General features: G+C 45.7%; 1 protein-coding gene across 8 annotated transcripts in view; it reads right to left on the reverse strand.

Moving 5' to 3' along the window:
- ARHGAP24 (Rho GTPase activating protein 24) overlaps positions 1-20,350 on the reverse strand; it is a 399,589-nt gene that overhangs the window by 43,611 nt on the left and 335,628 nt on the right. Inside the window, exon 1 of one of the 8 annotated variants that reach the window (XM_083571259.1) lies at positions 11,228-12,589. The exons of the other annotated variants lie outside the window; for them this stretch is intronic. Within the exon in view, the coding sequence (XP_083427385.1) occupies positions 11,228-11,342 (115 nt within the window). The 5' untranslated portion in view covers positions 11,343-12,589. Of the gene's footprint in view, positions 1-11,227; positions 12,590-20,350 lie in introns of those variants that run through there. 8 annotated transcript variants of the gene reach the window in all.

Here is a 20,350-nt window from a genome sequence, read left to right on the forward strand (position 1 = left end):
GTTAGGGGGCGCAAATCCATGGGTTAGGGGGCGCAAATTACTTGCCTTGCCCCGGGTGCTGACAACCCACGCTATGCCACTGTGCTGTGAGCCCCTCCATCACAGGCTCAGGTTGTATATATGTGCAAATAAACCAGATATACTAAAGACACCACGGTCTCTGCTGTCCCTCATTCCAAGAAAACCAAACCCTGGGTAAGTGCCTGGGACTCTGGGAACCTTGCATCGCTCAGAGACTGGGGTGGTGTGTAACAATATTTATAATTTGTCGTGATAAATCCCAGGCTTAGTTTCTGCTTCCACAGCTGGCAATAAATCCCAGATGTGCATCACCTCTCCATTTGCCACGTTGTGTATGGCGGCCATTTGATAATCACAGTGCAGTGTGGAAAACTATGGAATTGTCACTGGTTGCCAATGTGACGGGGACACATTCCCTTTTCCCCACTGCAAACACATCTGTGCCCTTTTGAGCACAGCCTCCCAAGATGGCTAAAAAGAGTGCAACTCAGCTTCCAGAAGAGCGGTTGGTATAGGGTTAAGACAAACAGAGTGAGGGACCTCCAGATTCCCAGACTATCCCTCTTGGCCAACCCTTCTATCTCTTTAGCATTAGGCTTAAAATGTCTTTGGTTGCATCCGGCTCACTCAACCTCAAGATGAGAAGTCACCTTGGATCTGCCCTCTGAGAACAATGGAGCAAGCATGGCTGCCTTTGTCTTCTCTAGACTAGTTAGTGAGGTTAGAACTGGAAGCCTTTTCTACCCAAGTTATGTCCTTTCTACTCTGTTTTTAATCTACAAGCATCTCTGTGTACCATTACAACAGGTAAAGTCTATTGTCTAGTCAAATTCACAGGCCATATGCTACACACTCTGCATACTAAAAAGCTCAAATGGGTAACTGGGCTCTCTTTCAATAAAGACAAGTTGCTTTTTTGAGGTGGGGGGCAAGCATGTTAATGAAATACACTCGCCCCTCCCTTCACTTTGGCTCAGCTCTACAAAATTCTGTGATGTTGCAAAGGGAAATACGATTCCTTGTCACTAACTAAGACAGCCGCAAACTCAGGAGATTGGAACCTTCGCTTACATAAGCAAGATGAAAGATTGTGGGTTATAAAGCAGAGAATTGCCACACACACACACACACACCGCCCAATAGCAGACTGCCACAGTGATGATTTCAAATGACTCTCATCGGTAAGGACGAACGCAAAATCCATCCATTGCAAAGGATGAATGGGTGCCTGCATAGGTCAGTTCGGCTTCGCGCAGAATGAAATTTCTACATCACGTAAACCTGCCATGCGGTTCACTGTGCAACCTCATCTGCCTTGTGTACATGAAGGAGGAAGCAGCCTTGGGGAAATTTCCTGCTGCAAATGCATGCAATGGAATACACTCAAACAGCACACTGGCTTCACGCAAAAATCCTCTAGATGGGAGTTGCTTCTTAACAAAAGTGAGAGAGCTGGTGTGGTGCAGTTGTGCTTTTCTTTCTTGGGGGGGGCGGGACTCAAGGGTATGCAGTACCAGCACCCCCATTTCCCTCCTATGAGAAAACCACTGGTTTAAAGTGTAGCACTTACTTTAACAACATCATGGTGAGTGCCAGCACCAGTTTTTATAGAAGGAAAGCACTGGTTACAACACTGGACTTCTAGCGGGAAGACCTGGAGTCCAAGTAAAGCTAGGCCACAAAGCACACTGGTTCATAGACTCATAGAAGGGAACCACAAGGGTCATCTAGTCCAACCCCCTGCAATGCAGGACTCTTTTGACCATCGTGGGATTTGAACCCCCAACCCTAAGAGTCTTGCTCATACGAGATGAGTCTCAAACTCTCAGGCTGCTTTATCTCACACGGTTGCCATGGAGAAATAATGGGATAACTGCTATATAAAGTCCCAGTAGTGGCCAGTGTGGTGGGCCATAACTGCGGAGCTGCCCTCTCATCATACCTGGATGGGGGCTGTGGTGTGGCAGGGTGAGGTCAAAACTGCATGGATGTACCGGCAGAAATATCAGAAGGGCTCTGTTGGTGCATGACCTCACCTTCACCCTACTTCAGTCAGATAAGCTGGAGAGAAACCAATGTTGGGACAGCAGCTCCATACCAGCTGTTCATGGTTGGTAAATACCCTGTTATACGATACGATATGATACGATAATCTTTATTGTCATTGTCCCATACAGAACAATGAAATAATAAAAAAAATCTACATCAGACATTCAAAAACCAACACGCCTGCTATCCCAACTATCCCAGCCTGGTTAGCCCCTAAAAACTCTGATATCCCATAATTGAATACAATATACTCCCATAGAGACTACCTTAAACTGTGTTTAAAACCAAAATCGCATTTGGATAGAAACTGCTTCTCAGGCGGCTAGTCCTAGTCTTTATACCCCTGAACCTTCTTCCAGAAGGCAGAAGCTGAAAGAGGTCATTTCTGGGGTGCGCACTATCCTGCACTATCTCTGCAGCTTTCTTGTGGCACCTGAAAGCATAGATTTGATCCAAGGTGGGAAGAGTGCATCCAATTATTCTCTCCGCAGTCTTTACAACCTTATCATAACACTAGAACTTGGGAACGTCCAATGAAGCTGAATGTTGGAAGATTCAGGACAGATAAAAGAAAGTGCTTCTTCATGCAGCGAACAGATGAACTATGGAACTCATTCTCTCAGGACGCAATAATGGCCAACATGGATTTAAAAGAAGATTAGACAAATTCATGGAGCAGAGGGCTGCCAATGGCTACTGGCCATGATGGTTATGGTCTCCTTCCATGGTTGGAGAAAGAAATACTTCTGGACACCACAGGGAAGGGAAGAGGGATTTTGTGCTCAGGTCCTGCTTGCATGTTCCCTGCAGGGATCTGGTTGGACACCGTGAAACAGACTGCCAGACTGGATAGACAGAACATTGGCCTGATCCAGTAGGCTCTTCTATGTTCTCATAATAAAGTAGGCTAAATGGATAGCTCAGTTGGTGCTGATAATGCCAAGGTTGCAGGTTCGATCCCCGTATGGGACAGCTGAATATTCCTGCATTGCAGGGGGTTGGACTAGATGATCCTCAGGGTCCCTTCCAGCTCTACAGTTCTATGACTACCTGCTTATGAAAGGGTTTTGGACTTGTTCAGGTAAGAAGGCTGCTGGAACATGACATGCTCTGTGAGTCAACAGAGCAAAAAGTCTACGTGAGTATTTATTGTCTCCTCCTCCCTAGGCGCATGGACTTTTTTCTGAAGATATTTGACTTCCTCCCCCCCCCCCTTAACTGCACCACTTTTTAACTTCTCTTTTGCAAAACCAACAGAAGCAAGGGGGAAAGGAAGAAATATTAGGTGTCAGCATTATTTCTTGCACAGTACAGACTCCTTCCTTGACACCATCTGCTTGGGGGCAGCATAGTAAAACAACAACAAACCACACACACACACCATCACTCACACAAGGAAGACCATCAGTGTTACTGCATGGGGGTAGGAAACGAGCCCTTAACAGATGCTACAAGCAGTATAATATTTTGCAACAGAGAAGATGCAGCAGCCAGCAACATGAGAGGAAGTTAATTGTGGTATTAGCACTATGGATTAGCTATATTGAATTAGACTTCCCAGGCTCCGGGAGAACATTATTTTGCTCCCAGCTTTGCTTTGGCTCAGATAGGGAAGGTCTGTAGCTCCATGGCAGAGCTTCTGCTTTGCATGCTGAAGATCTTAAGTTCAATCCTTGGCATCTCTAGGTAGGGCTGGGAAAGACTTTCAGCCTGAAAACCTGGACAGCTACTGCCAGTCAATGTAGACCATACTGAAGGAGAGGGACCAGTATTAAGAAAATGCCAATGTTCCTGGATGTTTCTCAATTCGGCATTTTATTTTCAGAGATGCCTTCTTCAAAAGTCAGCTGGAAGTCAAAAGAGAGGGTTGTCTGTCGAATCTCAGCTGGAAGGGTGTCCCATAGAATGGAACCATCCACACTAAATGCCTTGCTTCTAACTGAGCCTATGTCATGGAATTGCTGGAAGCAGAGGGATGGTGGGAACCCCCAGGGGAAGATGGCTCAGAGCCAGGGGACAATTGATGAGTGGTCAGAGGGAGAAGATGGAGCAGCCTAGGAGGAGGGAGGAGTTGTCGGAAGCTGAAGAGGAAACAGGGTTTAGTGAGCAGGAGGAGTCTATGGCAGAGGGCAGTCCAGAATCAGAGGCAGAAAGAAGGCTGGAGAGGAGGGGGAGGCTAAGAGGCAAAGATGAGTCAGACTGGTGAAGAAGCCAGGGTGTCTCCAGCACCTGCTGTGACCAGCTCCTCACCACCTTGGTCTCCCAGAAAATGCAGATAAATGAAGGGGGGAGCAAAGAGAGACAATACAACAGAGTCCTAGACTGCTGGGGAAGGAAGTGGGGGAGGAGCCTTAGAGAGTAGTAGGAACTTCAGTCCTTGCAACTGCTTCATTGGGGAAGACCTACTCCAAAGGGTTGCTGTGACCACTAGGAATGAGCTGGTTTGTTTCTCTGAATAAAGCGTTAACCTCACTGACATTGGGTGCTTTTTTGTTTCATTGCTGACCTACACCTGACTCCAGCTCATGACAGCCTAGTTGGTCCTCTAACATGGGGAGCAAGGAACAGCACTCCTCCAGATGAAGCAAGCTATAGGGGCTCAGGTGCCCTGGGCCCATGTTGTTTAGGGCTTTCTATATCAACACAAGAACTTTGAATCAGACCAATAGCATTTGGGCAGCCAGTTTTTGGCAGAGGTGTCCTATGGTGATGGTCATCTGCCCCCAATCATTCTGCACTAGCCGGAGATTCTGGACCAGGCCCTAAGGGCAGCCCCACACGGAGCACATTGCATTAATCCAGACTTGAGGTTATCAATGCATGGATGACAGTGGCCAGGCTATCTCAATCCAGATAAAGGTGGAGATGGAGTGACAGATGAAGCTAGTGAAGCGAGGGGGGGGAGCCTGATTGCTATTTCCTCCCATAAGAGAATGGTTATCCGTACTTAAGAAAGTCCCCCCCCCCCGAATAAATGACTAAGAAATAGTACAGACACAGTAATCACAAGCACTTAAATGCAGAGGTGACAAACAAAAGGAAGCACATGGTCGCACAATGCACAATTGATCTGCAGAACTAATTTTGCCAACGATGTTGCTATGGCCACTAGCATTAATGGATTTTCAAAAAGACTTGACGGAGGCACCGAGGATAGCAAAATATTCATGAAGGCCATATTTTCATGCTGGAGTGCCAGATTGGCCCCGCGACTGTGGGTGCCACGCAATGTGCATGGCCCTGACACCGAAATTTGTGGTTGCCTGGCCCCTTCATGGGGAATTTTTGTGGGTGCTTGGGCATCCAGGACTCCCAGGGAATTTGCAGCTATATTTCCGTGCCTCTAAGTACCTGAGTCTGGGAAAACATTGTTTGAAGACAATGTTTAGGTACATCAGGGAGCCTGTGGTCCTCCACATGCCCTCCTGTTACTTTCTTATTGATGGTTGATGGGCAGGGTACAAATAAATAATAATAATAATTATTATTATTATTATTATTATTATTATTATTATTATTATTATTATATTATGGTGATCCAGTCAAGGCAGCAGATTGGAGGAAGAAAATACAGGTCCCAAGTATTCCAGGAAAACCATTGGTTCCTCCTGAACTGGTCTGGTATAAATCAAGGGTGGTGTACCTATGGCCATCCAGATGTTGTTGGATAACAACACCCACTATCCCTGACCGTTGGTCATGCTGGCTGAAGCTTGATGGAAGCTGCCGTCCAAGAACACTTGGAGGGCCAGTGTCCCCTTGCATTACTTACATGGAGCCACTGGTCTAACCCAATGTAGCAATGCATTGCATTCCTAGTTGCATTCCACTGAATGCATATTTCTTTCTCTTTTTGCAGGGGGCAAATTTCAAAACAGTTTCATGGGGGACGACTCACACAAGCAATGGCACGACTTCTTTGCTTTTATTCTTATGCTTTTGGTTTGTATTACTGCTGCCGCAAGAACCAGCCGTGCAATTTCCATTTCTGGAGCCCGGCTGCCATTTTGTAAACCCCACAATGCCCTGAGCACAATGTTATTCTGGGGATTGTGGAGGAAAATGGGAATCCACACCCCACCAATCATTATTAGCATCATTTTGAGAGCAGAGAAAATTCTCAGAATTTTTCTCCGAAGAAACTCTTCCAACAATCTTTGGCTCAACTGTGCTTTAAATAATATTTTATGGCAATCCTACCAGAGACAAAAAACAAATTACCAATTTCATTTCATAAAGTCCCTTGCTTATCAGTTCATAATCCCAGGGAAGATGAGACTATAATGATCAGAATGGTCTGTTTGCTTTGCTTTTCATCATCCTATGCTATCATCTCTGCCCAATGTTCCAAAGCAGGCCTGTTGCTTTAGTCCATGCTGTCTGACATTTCTTTGCTGATGAAAGAAACACAACCCCCTTGGAGCTCATGGAACACTTGTGAATTGGTCATTTCAGCACATACATACAAAAAAAGGAGAAGTGGACTTCTGAAAAAAAGGAGGGATCTTTTTTCCTTCTTGCATAACCTGCAATCGCTCCAGGCCGGGTAATGGGTGAGTGATCAGCCAGTGCAGGCAATCTCACTGGCGACTGTGGCTTGAAGGGGTCTGAAGGTGTATTGCTTGCACTCTCCTGACCTTCCTCTTATACAGCCACGGAGGAGAGAGCCCCAAGGGAAGGTGCCCTCATTCGCTCCTATTGCTTTCAGAACAGAAGGTCACAGTGTTGAACTATGTAGGGGTGAAAACAGCTGACAGTCTCATATTTTTTCCTCCCTGAGACGCCTGGGATGGTTAAATTAAAAAGCGGGGGTGAGCACAGAACTGACTGTCTGCAGATGAAACAGTTAATATTCTCACCAAGTTCTGAACATTCCATGAATAGTTATGGCCGGAGCATAACAGAAGCCAAGAACACGTCAAATGCAAGGCAAGAGCACATACTGTTCCTCCAATAGATATATTATGAATGGGCCTGGTGCCCTGGCCAGGTAACTCTGTCCTACTGCTGGCAGGAGAGTCCACTGGCATTACCATCATTTCCCCTCAGGTGGCTGGAGCTAGTGGCACCTCTGGCACATGCGGTGAAAGAATTAAAAACTGTGTGGCGCTGTGGGTGCCTAGCAACCACTCCACATCTCTGCTGTGTACTTCTAGTGAAGAGGTAGTGCTTGCCTAAGAACCGCTTTCACCTCTCCTGGGACTAGCACAGTACAAAGGAGGGTGTGGGGAGTTCAGGCAGCAGAAATGGGAGGTGGGTTTGAATAGAAGGCGTGAGGATGGACAGCAATAAGTGAAAAGCTCTCAAACCCGGGTACAAGTAAATACCACTTCTTGTTCAGCTGTGTTTTAAGATTTCACCTGTCTACCAAACTTCTAGAATGCTACTTGAAATGCTTTCATACGGAGAAGATTCCCATCTTATTCCTTTCATATCTCCCTGCAAGTTGGAACATGCAGGGTGCCCTCTGGGGATTTCATACTTGGGATGTGGAAGAATTTGGATTTGGCTTGCATTTAAGGTCAAACTCAGCCAATCTGCACATCCCCAAACAGTACAAGAACCAAAAGACAGTCACCCTTCAAAGTTTGCAGTTCTCTGAATTTTGTAAAGCTGTTCTCCAGCCAAGAAGTGCAAATACTGGGGTATAGCGTCAATAACACTCTCCCCACCTACAACAACACTCTCCCCACCTATAGGTAAAGGTAAAGGGACCCCTGACCATTAGGTCCAGTCGTGGCCGACTCTGGGGTTGCGGCGCTCATCTCGCTTTATTGGCCGAGGGAGCCGGCGTACAGCTTCCGGGTCATGTGGCCAGCATGACTAAGCCGCTTCTGGCAAACAAGAGCAGTGCACGGAAATGCCGTTTACCTTCCCGCCTATTTATCTACTTGCACTTTGACATGCTTTCGAGCTGCTAGGTTGGCAGGAGCTGGGACCGAGCAACGGGAGCTCACCCCGTCGCGGGGGTTCAAACCGCCGACCTTCTGATCGGCAAGTCCTAGGCTCTGTGGTTTAACCCACAGTGCCACCTGCATCCCTTCTCCCCACCTATGATTCGTAGTAAATGGTATTCAGAGGCCTACTGCCTCTGACAGTGGATGTAGACTATAGCCATCATGGCTAGGAGCCATTGATAGCCTTGTCCTCCATGAATTTGTCTAATCCTCTTTCAGAGCCATCCAGGTTAGTGGCCGTCATTGCCTCCTGTGGAAAAGAGTTCCATAGTTTAACTATGGGCTGCTTGCAGAAGTACGTTATTTTATCTGCCCTGAAGATTCCAATACTCAACTTCTTTGGATGTCCACAAGTCTTAGTTTTATGAGAAAGAGAGAACCACTTTTCTCTAGCTTCCACTTTCTCTGTGCAATGCACAATGGTAAAACTTCCACCACACAGTCCTTCTTCTAAACCAAACAACCTCCGAACGCTGCAACCTTTCTTCACGAGAGAATGGCTCCACCCCCTTGGTCATTTTGGCCCCCCTTTTCTGAACCTTTTCAAACTCTACAATAAACTTTTCCGAGCCAAGGCAACCAGAACTGTAGATAGTATTCCAAATGTGGTCACACCATAGATTTGTATTCCAGTGTTATGAGATTGTTTTACAATCAAGTTCCTTTCCCAATGCTCCCTAACATGCAATTTGCCCTTTTCACAGCTGCTTCACACCTGGTCGACATCTTCATCAGGCTGTCCACTATGACCCCAAGGCCTCCTTCATAGTCAGTCACTACCAGTTCAGACCCCATGAGCGTAAATGTGAAATTAAGATTTTTTTTGCCCTGGCATGCATCACTTTACACTTGCTTACACTAAATTTCATTTGCCATTTCCCTGCCCATTCACTCAGTTTGGAGAGGTCCTTTTGGACCCTTTTGCAATCTCTTTTGGTTTTAGTGACCTTGAACAATTCCGTATCAACAGCAAACATGGCTGCCTCATTGCTCACCCCAATTCTAGATTGTTTATGAACAAGTTAAAAAGCACAGGTCCCAATACTGATTCTTGGGGGTTTTCCAATTTCCAAAGCTCTCTATTCAGAGAACTGTCCATTTATTCCTATTCTTTGTTTTCTGCAATTTTCTGTTCTGAATCTTGATTGATCTAAACGGTAGATCTAGATAAACAGTTTTCACAAAAGAATTCAGAAGTTGGGTTGCCATATACTACCTTGCTGAGAGATGGCAGGTTAAGTACTGACCCATAATTGTTCAGATATGGCAGATCAAAAGCCATTTTTCATAGGAGAGGTTGTAAAGTCACCTTGGCATTATACCCTACTTCAAGGAGTCATTTATTACAACTGTGCCCAGCAAACCTAAGGCTGACTGGTTGTTCTCCAATGTTCTCAATGGACAGTGTCCAAGGTGCCCAGCAGTAGACTGCAAATCTCCCAAGAATATGGTCCACGCACTCATGCAACATCAACCAAAAACTATCCTTAGAAATCTGATAAGCAGGTGCTCTGAACCTTTTTACTTCAATTCCACAAACAAACTTCACCTAAAATGACGTTGGACATGAATTACGGGAAACGAAAATAATTCTTGATGAGGCTAAAATTTCTGATGGCGATTTCACATACCCTTAGAGGTAGCCACTGAATTTTCTGAGAAGCAAAAATGGTAGCAACCTTGGAAGACTGAAGATACCTGCAGGTTTTTCAAAGGCAGTCAAGGAATGCTGTGAAGATGCACGACATTTCTTGGCAGAGAGGGAGAGTTTTGCTTATCCATAGTTTCTCCCACACTTGTGACAAAGAGGCCTGTCTGAATAGTTCATCACAAGCCCACAACCGCAACCCTGCACAATGTGCCCATGCCCCAGAAGGCCAGTTTGCAGTGGCATGTAAAAGCACAATTTGTCCTTTTGACGAATGATTGACATGCGTGATGCAATCTGCCCAACCCCCTCCCAAATGCCTCGCCACATGCCGAGCGGCCAGAGGGAACTGGCTCACAGCCATTGATTTATCTTCACCTCTTCAAAGGTTCCCAAAGGCAACAAACTGAATGAGAGAAGTATAAGGTTAGCAGTAAAGCATTCATCAAAGCCACCCTTGACCCGAAGCAGGTTCCTATGTACATCTCCCCCCTACCTCCCACAACTCCATATATTGATGACCAAGTGTTTCCCGGATCCTTGCGAAAAGACCTCCTGTGGTTCTCAGAATTGATGCGTATAAATATTTTACAATACTGCGCACTCAAGGATGAACTGCCTCTGATCTTGAAGGTTCATTAGCCAACATAGCTAAGTGGAACCTCTGAATGCAAAAGCATGGTGCCTCGGAATACCAGGTGCTGGAGGCAATCAATGTGGGAAGGTTTTTGCCCTTACACCTCACTTGTGGGTTTCCAGGAAACATCTTTCTGGCTGTTACAGGAAACGGGATACTATAGAGCAGAGAGAACCTTGGTCTGGTCCAGCAGGGCTCTGCTAATGTTCTTATACCCTGCAATCTTGTCATTTCTTCTCTTTGGTATCACCAATTTCCCTCCTCCATGACCACCAGCTGAGCTGAGACACACATGCATGCACACACATGCCCAGTGAAAATCCTACACATTGATTAGAAGCACTACATTCCAGGAAAGGGGTGGGGGAACAAGTTTGAAGACATTTTCTGCGGCAGGTGAAATGGAGCCGCAGAAGAAGAGCAAGCAAGCAGAAGCCACACTGCAAAAAAAAAAAATGTTAACAGGGAAAGAATCAGGTGTGTGTACTGCAAGTCCTATTTAGCTCATCAGACATCTTTCAATTCTAACAGCTGGACCTCTAGCCCCCTTCCACGCTAAAGCAGAACCAAGTGTTCTTGGTTTGCCAGCATCCCTAGTGCTTGACGGATTTTGCTAGCACTGGTGCACAGCAATTTTAAAATAATTAACCCTATAGGAGCCGTTAAAAAAATGTCTGGTTGCGGGTTGCAGACCAGAGAAGAAAAACTCAGTAACCGTGCAACAACAAATCAAGGATAAATAAAACCAGCCTAGCAAGCGTTGGCGTCTTTTATTGTTGCTTGCCCTTTGTTTCCGAATTTCTATTCAAAACACAACAGCTCTTCTTCCTCGCAACCCCAAACCTTTCAGAAAAGGCTCTGAAAGCGGGGAGCGGGGGGAGAGAAAAGGCAATGACAATGACAAACTGCACCTACCTTTGCGGAAACTAAAACACCGCTTGATTCTCCTGTAGGTAGTTTTGGGAACAAAGGGGGATGATGCTAAAGCACCTGAGGCACGGACCCCCGTATTCCTGTCTTCGGGCATCATGCAGGCCAGAGAAATAGTCGCAACCCAAAAGCATGTGCTAAAACCCACTTCTAGATGGCACACTGCAATCCATCGTTTACAGTTATCACTATTTTGAGTGGCATCTCCTCCCCGAGCTTCCTAAATTCTGATCTTCCCGGTCTTGGTGGAATGTGGCCAGTGAGCTCTTTAAAGGAGATATGGGATCACCCCTTCTTTGCTAGTGATTTCAGGTAGCTTCCTTTCCTTCTTCCCTGCTCCTCGAGCTTGCAAAAAATGTCATTTCCCGCTGAATGGCAGCAATGCCACGTCCCGACAAAAGACTTTCAACGTAAAGGTGTATCGTCCACGAAAGGTGCCTCGTGGGGGGTCTCGTGGCTGGGTTTGGTGTGGGGAATTGGTGCTTCTTCTCAGCTGGAACCGTATAGGGTGGAGCAAATGCGGAAGGCAGGGCATAGATTCCACTGGGATAGGTCAGCAAATAGCAATGCGGGAGCAGAGGATGAGAACAATGACCAAAAACAGGGGCTTCAAAGAATTGCCTTGGATGTTCTTCGCCGACTCCTTTTTATCTCTGCAAATGTGGCGGGGGGACAAAAATAATGACAGCATCTCCCAAAAGGCTACATTTGTCCATTACGGACGCTCTTCAAAGGGCTTCTTCTTTCCCAATTATTATGCAAGGAAACGCCTCCCCTTCTGATAGTCTGGATGATTTGTTGCCTTCCTCCTGCTCCCTCGACTCCCCGCGGCAAACGCATCAGCCCCAGCGGCATCAGCAGCTGAGCAGCTCAGCAGCCGAGCAGCACAGCCACCAAGTTCCTGGGAATCTGCTGAGGAATACACGCCTCCCGCAAGATATGCCCGTGCCAACTGTTCTCAGTGCAAGTGTTTCAAAGGCTGCTGCTGCTGCTGTTGCTTCTCTTACTACTGCCGTAGTGCCTTCTGCTCAAGCCCTTTGCACGAATGCAGCAGGTGCAAGCAAAACAATGTGAGGGAGGCAAAGGGAGCTTGTACAGTTTCTACAAGGTTGATTTCTCTCTCTCTCTCTCTCTCTCTCCCTTTTTTAAATGTTGACTTTGAGTTGACTTCAAACAACAGTCACGTGTGGCAGCTTAAGAGCCCTTCTGCCTCTCACATGAGCGTCTTTCTTCCCTCCCGCTCCAGCCCCATTAATCTTTTCCTTCGCCCCTTCCAGTTCCATGTTATTTCTACTTTCATGCTGAGTAATCAAAGCCCGTTTCTCTCCTATTTCAACAGCCATGGCAAAGAAGAAGAAAAAGTCACCTTTCACATCCAACCGGGAAAGGAGTTTAACTGACCGACAAACATCTGGGGAATTGGATTTTGTTTCTGTGGTGTTTTTTTTACTAAAAATCAAAAAAGGCTGTGCTTACTTCTTCTGTACATTTTCTATTTAATTTTTTTCATAAGCAATGTGAGCCCAGGAGAGTCTTTTGCTCTCAACCCCCTGCCCCCACCGTGCTACTGCAAGTTTAATAAACCAGTTAATAATTTGCAGAGCTGCCTGTTCAGTAAGCTCTGCTGCTGCACGAGGCCTCCCAGAAGGCTGACTCCAAATATTAGAGCAGGAGTAGCCAACACGGTGCCCTTCAGATGCTGTTGGACTACCACTTTGAGGATCACAGGCCATGAGGTTGATGGGAACTGTAGTCTGACAAATGTCAAGAGAGTATCACATTGCCCAAAGAACACACACACACAGATCTTGTGTGTAGTGTTTTGAATACCAAACAATGGTGCATGTATGCATTGAGTTTATTATTTCTTCTTGCACTTCCCTCAGCCTTCCGCTGCAAGCCCAATTTCACAAGTGACTTGCACAACATGTGACCCATCAAGGTCAAGTGCCGTCCACCAAACAGCCACGGATGGCAACCCACAGCGGAAAGCTTGCTATGTAAAAATGGCCGAAGGAAGAGGCTGGCTAGCTCCTGTCAGGCAACCAATAATACATGGGCGGTTCACCTTAATGCAAGGATGTGCTTCCCCCAGGTCTTGCTGGATCCCAACTCCCAGAAGCCCCAACCAGCAAGGACAATAAGTCAGGGATGATGGGAGTTGCAGTCTTGCAACATCTAGAAGGCCACTGATTCTCCACCCCAGCATAACAGATCAAGTTGTACAGTTCCAGCTTAATTGTAGACATGAAAAAAGGTCAAAAGGCAGAACCTGTAGAGGATAAAGTAGCATCTTAAAAAACTCTGATGCATGCACACACAGAAAATAAGAATTTTCATGCTGAATCAGCTCAAAGTCCATCTAGGACAGCAGTCTAAAGGTGATTAGCCTCTGCACACTCATACAGACAGACGGCCTTCTCTGTTGTTTGTTCTCAATATCTGTTATTTGGAAGCAAACAACTGGAGAAGAGGGAAACCAGCAGAAGGAAAGGAGGGTCCTTGACATCGAGACCCAAAGCCCCACAGATGCCAACAATGCCTCTGCAATGATCTTACTGCCTCTGTATGCAAAAGTTGCATATAACACTCAAGGCCAATCGCCATGAATTGATCTATCTTCCATGAATTTTCCCAGTTGTTTTAAAAAGCCATCAAGATCATCACCGCATCCTATAGTAGAGAATTTTGCATGTTTAATATGTGTTGTGTGGAAGAACAACTTCCTTTTCTTTGTCTTCATGCTACTGTCAACCATCTTAATTAAGGGAGGATGCATTTGATCACAAGAGTGGGAATAAAATGTCTCTTTGCACTCTCACACGTATTTGGCACACATGAATGGCATCGTTTTCTGCATTGTTTTTGATGCTTCCCCTCCGTTAAAATTAATTGCATGGTTAATTGTGTTAGCCTTGGCCATTGCTGGTAGCGAGATGAACAACGTAAGTTTTAGCAGAAGCTGAACCGCAGCAGAAAGAGTGCTGAAAACGTCGAAGTCAGGCTGGGGTTAAAAGGTCTCCATACCAGATTTGTTTTCAGCCGTAATCATGCTGTCAAACAAATGCACATGCGCAGTAGAGCTATCAAGCAGACGAGTGGGAAGGCCACACAGGCCTTCCTGCACTTTCTCTGTTATTGCCACAAGCAGACTACAGTGATGCCCCGGTATGCCCCGCGTTTTTGATTTGAGTTTCCACTGAAATGGGGCTGCATTTTAATGTTGTACTTTAATCTTGTTTTTAAGTTGTATTTTAATCAATTGTTTTTATACTTGGTGTTGGTCACCCTGAGCCCTGTCTTGGCTGGGGAGGGCGGGGTATAAATAAAATTTTATTTTTTATTATTATTATTAGGCGGCAGGATGATAGTCCAGGCAGGTGGCAGGTGCAGGCAGACCTGCAGAACAAGTGAGCTTGTGACCCAAGCAAGCCTTTTGGGGCTCTCTCCGTCTCCACTGCCACCAGACCTGGGACACGGGAAGCAGGTAGGTGGCCTTGGAATCTGTTTGCAACAAGCGCTGAGCATAACTGAATTGGAAAATGCTTTTGGCAAGACACAAAACATGTAAGCAAGGTTAGCAAGCTCGGCCCCAAACAATGCTCACAAATTCAAAAGGAGTGGACGGCACAAAGAACAGATAAGCAAATACTTCAAAGCAGACTTTCCTTGTGCACCAGGATACTTTTTAATGTGCCTAATGAAAGTCAGGCCTTCTGCCAACAGTTACCCATTATAACAGAACTCTGAAAACCACTAAAAGCTTTTTGATTCAATACCTCTATTTGTATTGTGTTCAACTGATGGCTTCTCTCTACACTTCTCCAAGATGGTGACTCACAGTGAGTTGCTAAAAGGGCTCTGGGCATTTGAACAGACACTGAGTCGGCCTAATTCTAAGCAACGTATAAGCCTGGACTTTTCAGACATTATTCTAGAGCCAAACAAACATGTATGGGTGTGGGGGAACCTGCTTCTCCCAACAAGTTCATTTTACCCATGACACCTCGTGTTCTGGACATAAAATTCAATACTTCTAACAAATCAAGTTCACTAACAGGTGGTGCTAGACAATCCTACCTTCATGAAGATGTAATACTAATTTCTCAATTGCACCTTGTGCTTCGACAGATCTATGGTCCTCAAGGGATGAGCTAAGGCCGCCACAAACATGCAGTAGCCACTTAGAATGTGGCCCCTTTTATGCATTGCTGTTTGGGACAATACAGTGGTACCTCGGGTTACATACGCTTCAGGTTACATACACTTCAGGTTACAGACTCTGCTAACCCAGAAATAGTGCTTCAGGTTAAGCACTTTGCTTCAGGATGAGAACAGAAATCGTGCTCCTGCAGTGCGGCAGCAGCAGGAGGCCCCATTAGCTAAAGTGGTGCTTCAGGTTAAAAACAGTTTCAGGTTAAGTACGGACCTCCAGAACGAATTAAGTACTTAACCTGAGGTACCACTGTATATTATAAGGGAAAGTCAAAGTGATAGAGCATCTGCTTTGCATGCAGAAAGTCACAGGTTCCATCCTCGAAGCTGGGCTTGAAGTCAGTGTCAACCAGCTAACATCAGCTACGCTCTGGATAATAATAATAATAATAATAATAATAATAATAATAATAATAGTTACAGAAAGGTAGCCGTGTTGGTCTGCCATAGTCAAAACAAAAAAAAAAATTTTCTTTCCAGTAGCACCTTACTTAGTTGGTCTTTAAGGTGCTACTGGAAAGAAATAATAATAATAATAATAATAATAATATATTTATACCCCACCCATCTGGCTGGGTTTCCCCAGCCACTCTGGGCTGCTTTCAACAGAATATTAAAATACAATAATCTATTAAACATTAAAAGCTTCCCTAAACAGGGCTGCCTTCAGATGTCTTCTAAAACTCTGGTAGTTGTTTATCTCTTGGACATCTGGTGGGAGGTCATTCCACAGGGCGGGTGCCACTACCGAGAAGGCCCTCTGCCTGGTTCCCTGTAATTTGGCTTCTCACAGTGAGGGAACTGCCAGAAGGCCCTCGGAGCTGGACCACAGTGTCCGGGCCGAACGATGGGGGTGGAGACGCTCCTTCAGGTATACTAGACCTGCTTAGCAACTCCAGACAGTAGCTGATTCCTGCCCAAAAGGCAGGGCTTGAAGTCGGTGCCAATCAGCTGAGTGGCAGCAACTTCAGGCTCTGCTTGCATCAAATGGGATCTTTGAGTGATGCTGCCAAGGTAAAATGGCTCACCTGGCATCATTGTGAAATCAGGTGACTGACAGGTAGGCAGCCCCACCTCCTCTCTCTCTCTCTCTCTCTCTCTCTCTCTCTGTGTGTGTGTGTGTGTGTGTGTGCTAAGGATCCATCTAACCCAACAGCCAAGTCTTATTCCCAACCTCTAGGCTACAGGACTGGAACTGAACTGGGAGGACTCAGATTCAAATTCCTGCTCAGCCATGAATCTTAGGGGGTGACACTGGGTGGGTGAGTTGCTCTCTGATCAGCCTAACCTACATCCCAAGATTTCAGTGATGATAAAATGGGGAGCAATGGCACACCATGCGTCGTTGTTGCTCCCTTTCCTCGGAGGAGTTCAATGTGATGCACATGGTCCCCCATCCATTGTATCCCTGTTTAGGGAAGTTTTTAATGTTTGATGTATTGCGGTATTTTAATATTTTGTTGGAAGCTGCCCAGAGTGGCTGGGGAAGCCCAGCCAGATGGGTGGGGTATAAATAATATATTATTACAGTGGTACCTCAGGTTACATACGCTTCAGGTTACAGACTCTGCTAACCCAGAAATAGTGCTTCAGGTTAAGAACTTTGCTTCAGGATGAGAACAGAAATCGTGCTCCGGCGGCGCGGCGGCAGCAGGAGGCCCCATTAGCTAAAGTGGTGCTTCAGGTTAAGAACAGTTTCAGGTCAAGAACGGACCTCCAGAACCAAGTTCTTAACCCGAGGTACCACTGTATTTTGGAAAAAAGAAGAACGAATTCCTACGCCCCACAAATAACCCAGAAATGCATTTTAAATAAAAGGACACATTCTACTCATGTCAAAACACATGTCATGCCACATCATCATCATCATCATCATCATCATTATTATTATTATCATCATCCTCCTCCTCCTCCTCACAGCAACCCTTTAAGGTAGGTCATCCTGAGAGCGACTGGCCCAAAGGAATGTGAACTTCTGGTCTTAGTGCTTTAACTGCGTTTTTTATATATATATAAAAAACTGTATTAACTGTCATGTGTTTCAACCAGTTTGTTTTACTGTATATTTTAATTGAGGATGTTTTAGTGCTCTGATGGACTTATTACTGCGCATTTCAATTATGCATGTTTTTATAATCGATTTTATATAGTTGTAAACCACTTAGAAGGCACTTTGGCGTGCAAGCAGTATATTTAAAAATACATAAAGAATTTCATATGCTGCTGCCCTGAACTACTTCGTGGAAAAATGGGATAAAAATATAACAAAAAAGTCCTAGTTTTAATGACTGCCAGAAGCGCTGCATTTACTGTACCTTCTGGCAGAGCAAGGCACCGAATGCTGGGAGGGGTCAGGGAGGGGGAGCAAGTTGCTGGAGGACAGTGCACCAGGCTTCATTTGCAAAACAAGCCCGACGCCTTCAGATGTGGTGGAGGAAGGTACTACCCTGCACTGATAGTGTTAAGACTCAACTGCTAATCCAGTTGGCTTAGGTGTGTGAAATGAAGAGGATGCCATCTTGTACTTTGCTGCTGGCAGCAAAAATGCCTCAAACTGCTTTGAGACTTGGCAACTTCATTTCCCAGGGACAGAAAACTCAATGAAACACCTACCCAAGTCAACAAAGGGCTCCTCCAAACTACCTATTTATCAAACATTAAACCTGATTTGCTTGCACAAAGCTTACATGGAGGTTAGATTATATCCACTCCTTCCTGAGCATTCCCTCGGATGTGTTTGCAGGAAATAATAATAATAATAATAATAATAATAATAATAATAATAATAATAATAATAATATAAAAAAATTCAATATTTATGCCCCATCCATCTGGCTGGGTTTCCCCAGGCACCCTGGGCGGCTCCCAACGGAATATTAAAAACACGATAAAACATCAAACATTAACAACTTCCCTAAACAGGGTTGCCTTCAGATGTCATCCAAAAGTCAGATAGTTGTTTATTTCCTTGACAGCTGATGGGAGCGCGTTCCACAGGGCGGGTGCCACTACCAAGAAGGCCCTCTGCCTGGTTCCCTGCAACATCACTTCTCGCAGGGAGAGAACCGCTAGAAGGCCCTTGGCTCTGGAGCTTATCCAACACTGAGCACTCCTTCTGGTTTGAGTGGGGGCTGTTTATCTATCCTGCAAATCATGTGCTCATTCCACACTTTTCAATGCATTTCCCTGTCACTTTCCTAACTCCAAAATGTATATTTCTTCTTAAACGTGGATGCGTTGCTCTAGGGAAACTCTGCTTTAATCCACTTAAAGAGCCAGTGTTGTGTAGTGGTTAAGAGCGGTAGTCTCGTAATCTGGGGAACCGGGTTCGCATCTCCGCTCCTCCACATGCAGCTGCTGGGTGACCTTGAGCCAGACACGCTTCTCTGAAGTCTCTCAGCCCCACTCACCTCATGGAGTGTTTGTTGTGGGGGAGGAAGGGAAAGGAGAATGTTAGCCGCTTTGAGACTCCTTCGGGTAGTGATAAAGCGGGATATCAAATCCAAACTCTTCTTCTCTTCTCTTCTCTTCACTTTAATTGCACAAGCCTAAATTTCCCAGTATGCCTGTTATGTACTAAGCTTGGATCCTAGAGCAATAGGCAAGCAGGATTCTAGAATGCAACAACTGATTGGCTTGCAGGAAAAGACCAATCAGGCTCCAGGAGGAAGTTAATCAGCCTATTAGGCTGGTAGGATCGTAGAACGCAACAACCGGTTGGCCTGCAGGAAAAGGCCAATCAGGCTCCAGGAGGGAAGCAGAATCAGCCAATCAGATGGGACTCGTGTAAATAATGTATATAAAAGCCTGAGATTTGGGGGGCAATTCAATCACTGTTTTACAAGCTGCAATAAAGAGCATGAAATCACTACAGGACTCCGAGTATATTTCAATGCCGTAGAATCCCTCCTGCAAAATCCTGCCCGTCTGGAGGCCCCCCCAAACGCACAGAATGGGCTGCTAGCAACATACCCCCTAAGAAACGAGTCATACTGCATACCGACCCAGAAAGGAATCGCTTCCACCGAGCCTGAGAACTACAGCAAGAATCTGACCTTCTGGAGAGAATTTAAGTTATTAAACTCTCAGTTGTAGGTCATTGCTGCTGGAGTGTAACATTCTTTGGGGTATGGGGGCTTTTTCTGTGCAGACATCAGATTCCTAGCAGAAGAGTGGAATGTATTTTGAATCTGTTTCGGACCTCCTTCAGCTGGTGTCTTCCCGCCTCCGCCTCCCGAGAGCATCCAAGACACAGCTGCAGACACATCGAAAGGTAGTACTGGGCAGGGCTCCAGTTGAAACTGTGCCATAGGAAAGGACCACCAGCCAAGGGCTGAAATCCCCTTCCTAAGCAAAACTTCATAGCCTTTAAACGCCGGGTAGGGAGTGTGCATGTTGTGCTGATCCCCATGGAGGCTCTGTTAACAATGATAATTTCCTACAGCCCCCCTGGGTCTAATTGATAAGTGGAGAGGGTGATTTCCCAACAGTAAACATAGTTTCTCAGCTGCAACTCTGCTCTCCTCCTCTGCTCCAAAAACAATACAAAGCAAAGCCGCTGAACTGCCAGACATTTATTTTCACAGCTAAACATCACTGGGAGCAAGCCAGAAATCTCTGTTTTATTTACTTTGACTCGGATGCTCTATCTAGCCTTGTGGAATAGCCAGCATGCTATTCCTTCTTGAAACCAGTTGGCTGCTACTGGGAGGTCAGGTCGCAAAATGCAGAACCACATGGCCGGATGCAGACCTCTTCTTCCAAATGATACTCATACAACCCTGGAAACGGACGTGTTTTATTTGTATCCCGCCTGCCTCCCAGTGAAGGACCAAGGAGGCTCACCGCAGAAATTAAAACAGATACAATTAAAAGTAAAAGCTAAAGGACCCC

The sequence above is a fragment of the Podarcis filfolensis genome, assembly GCF_964270895.1.
Source record: "Podarcis filfolensis genome assembly, chromosome: 9".
Taxonomy (NCBI): Eukaryota; Metazoa; Chordata; class Lepidosauria; order Squamata; family Lacertidae; genus Podarcis; species Podarcis filfolensis.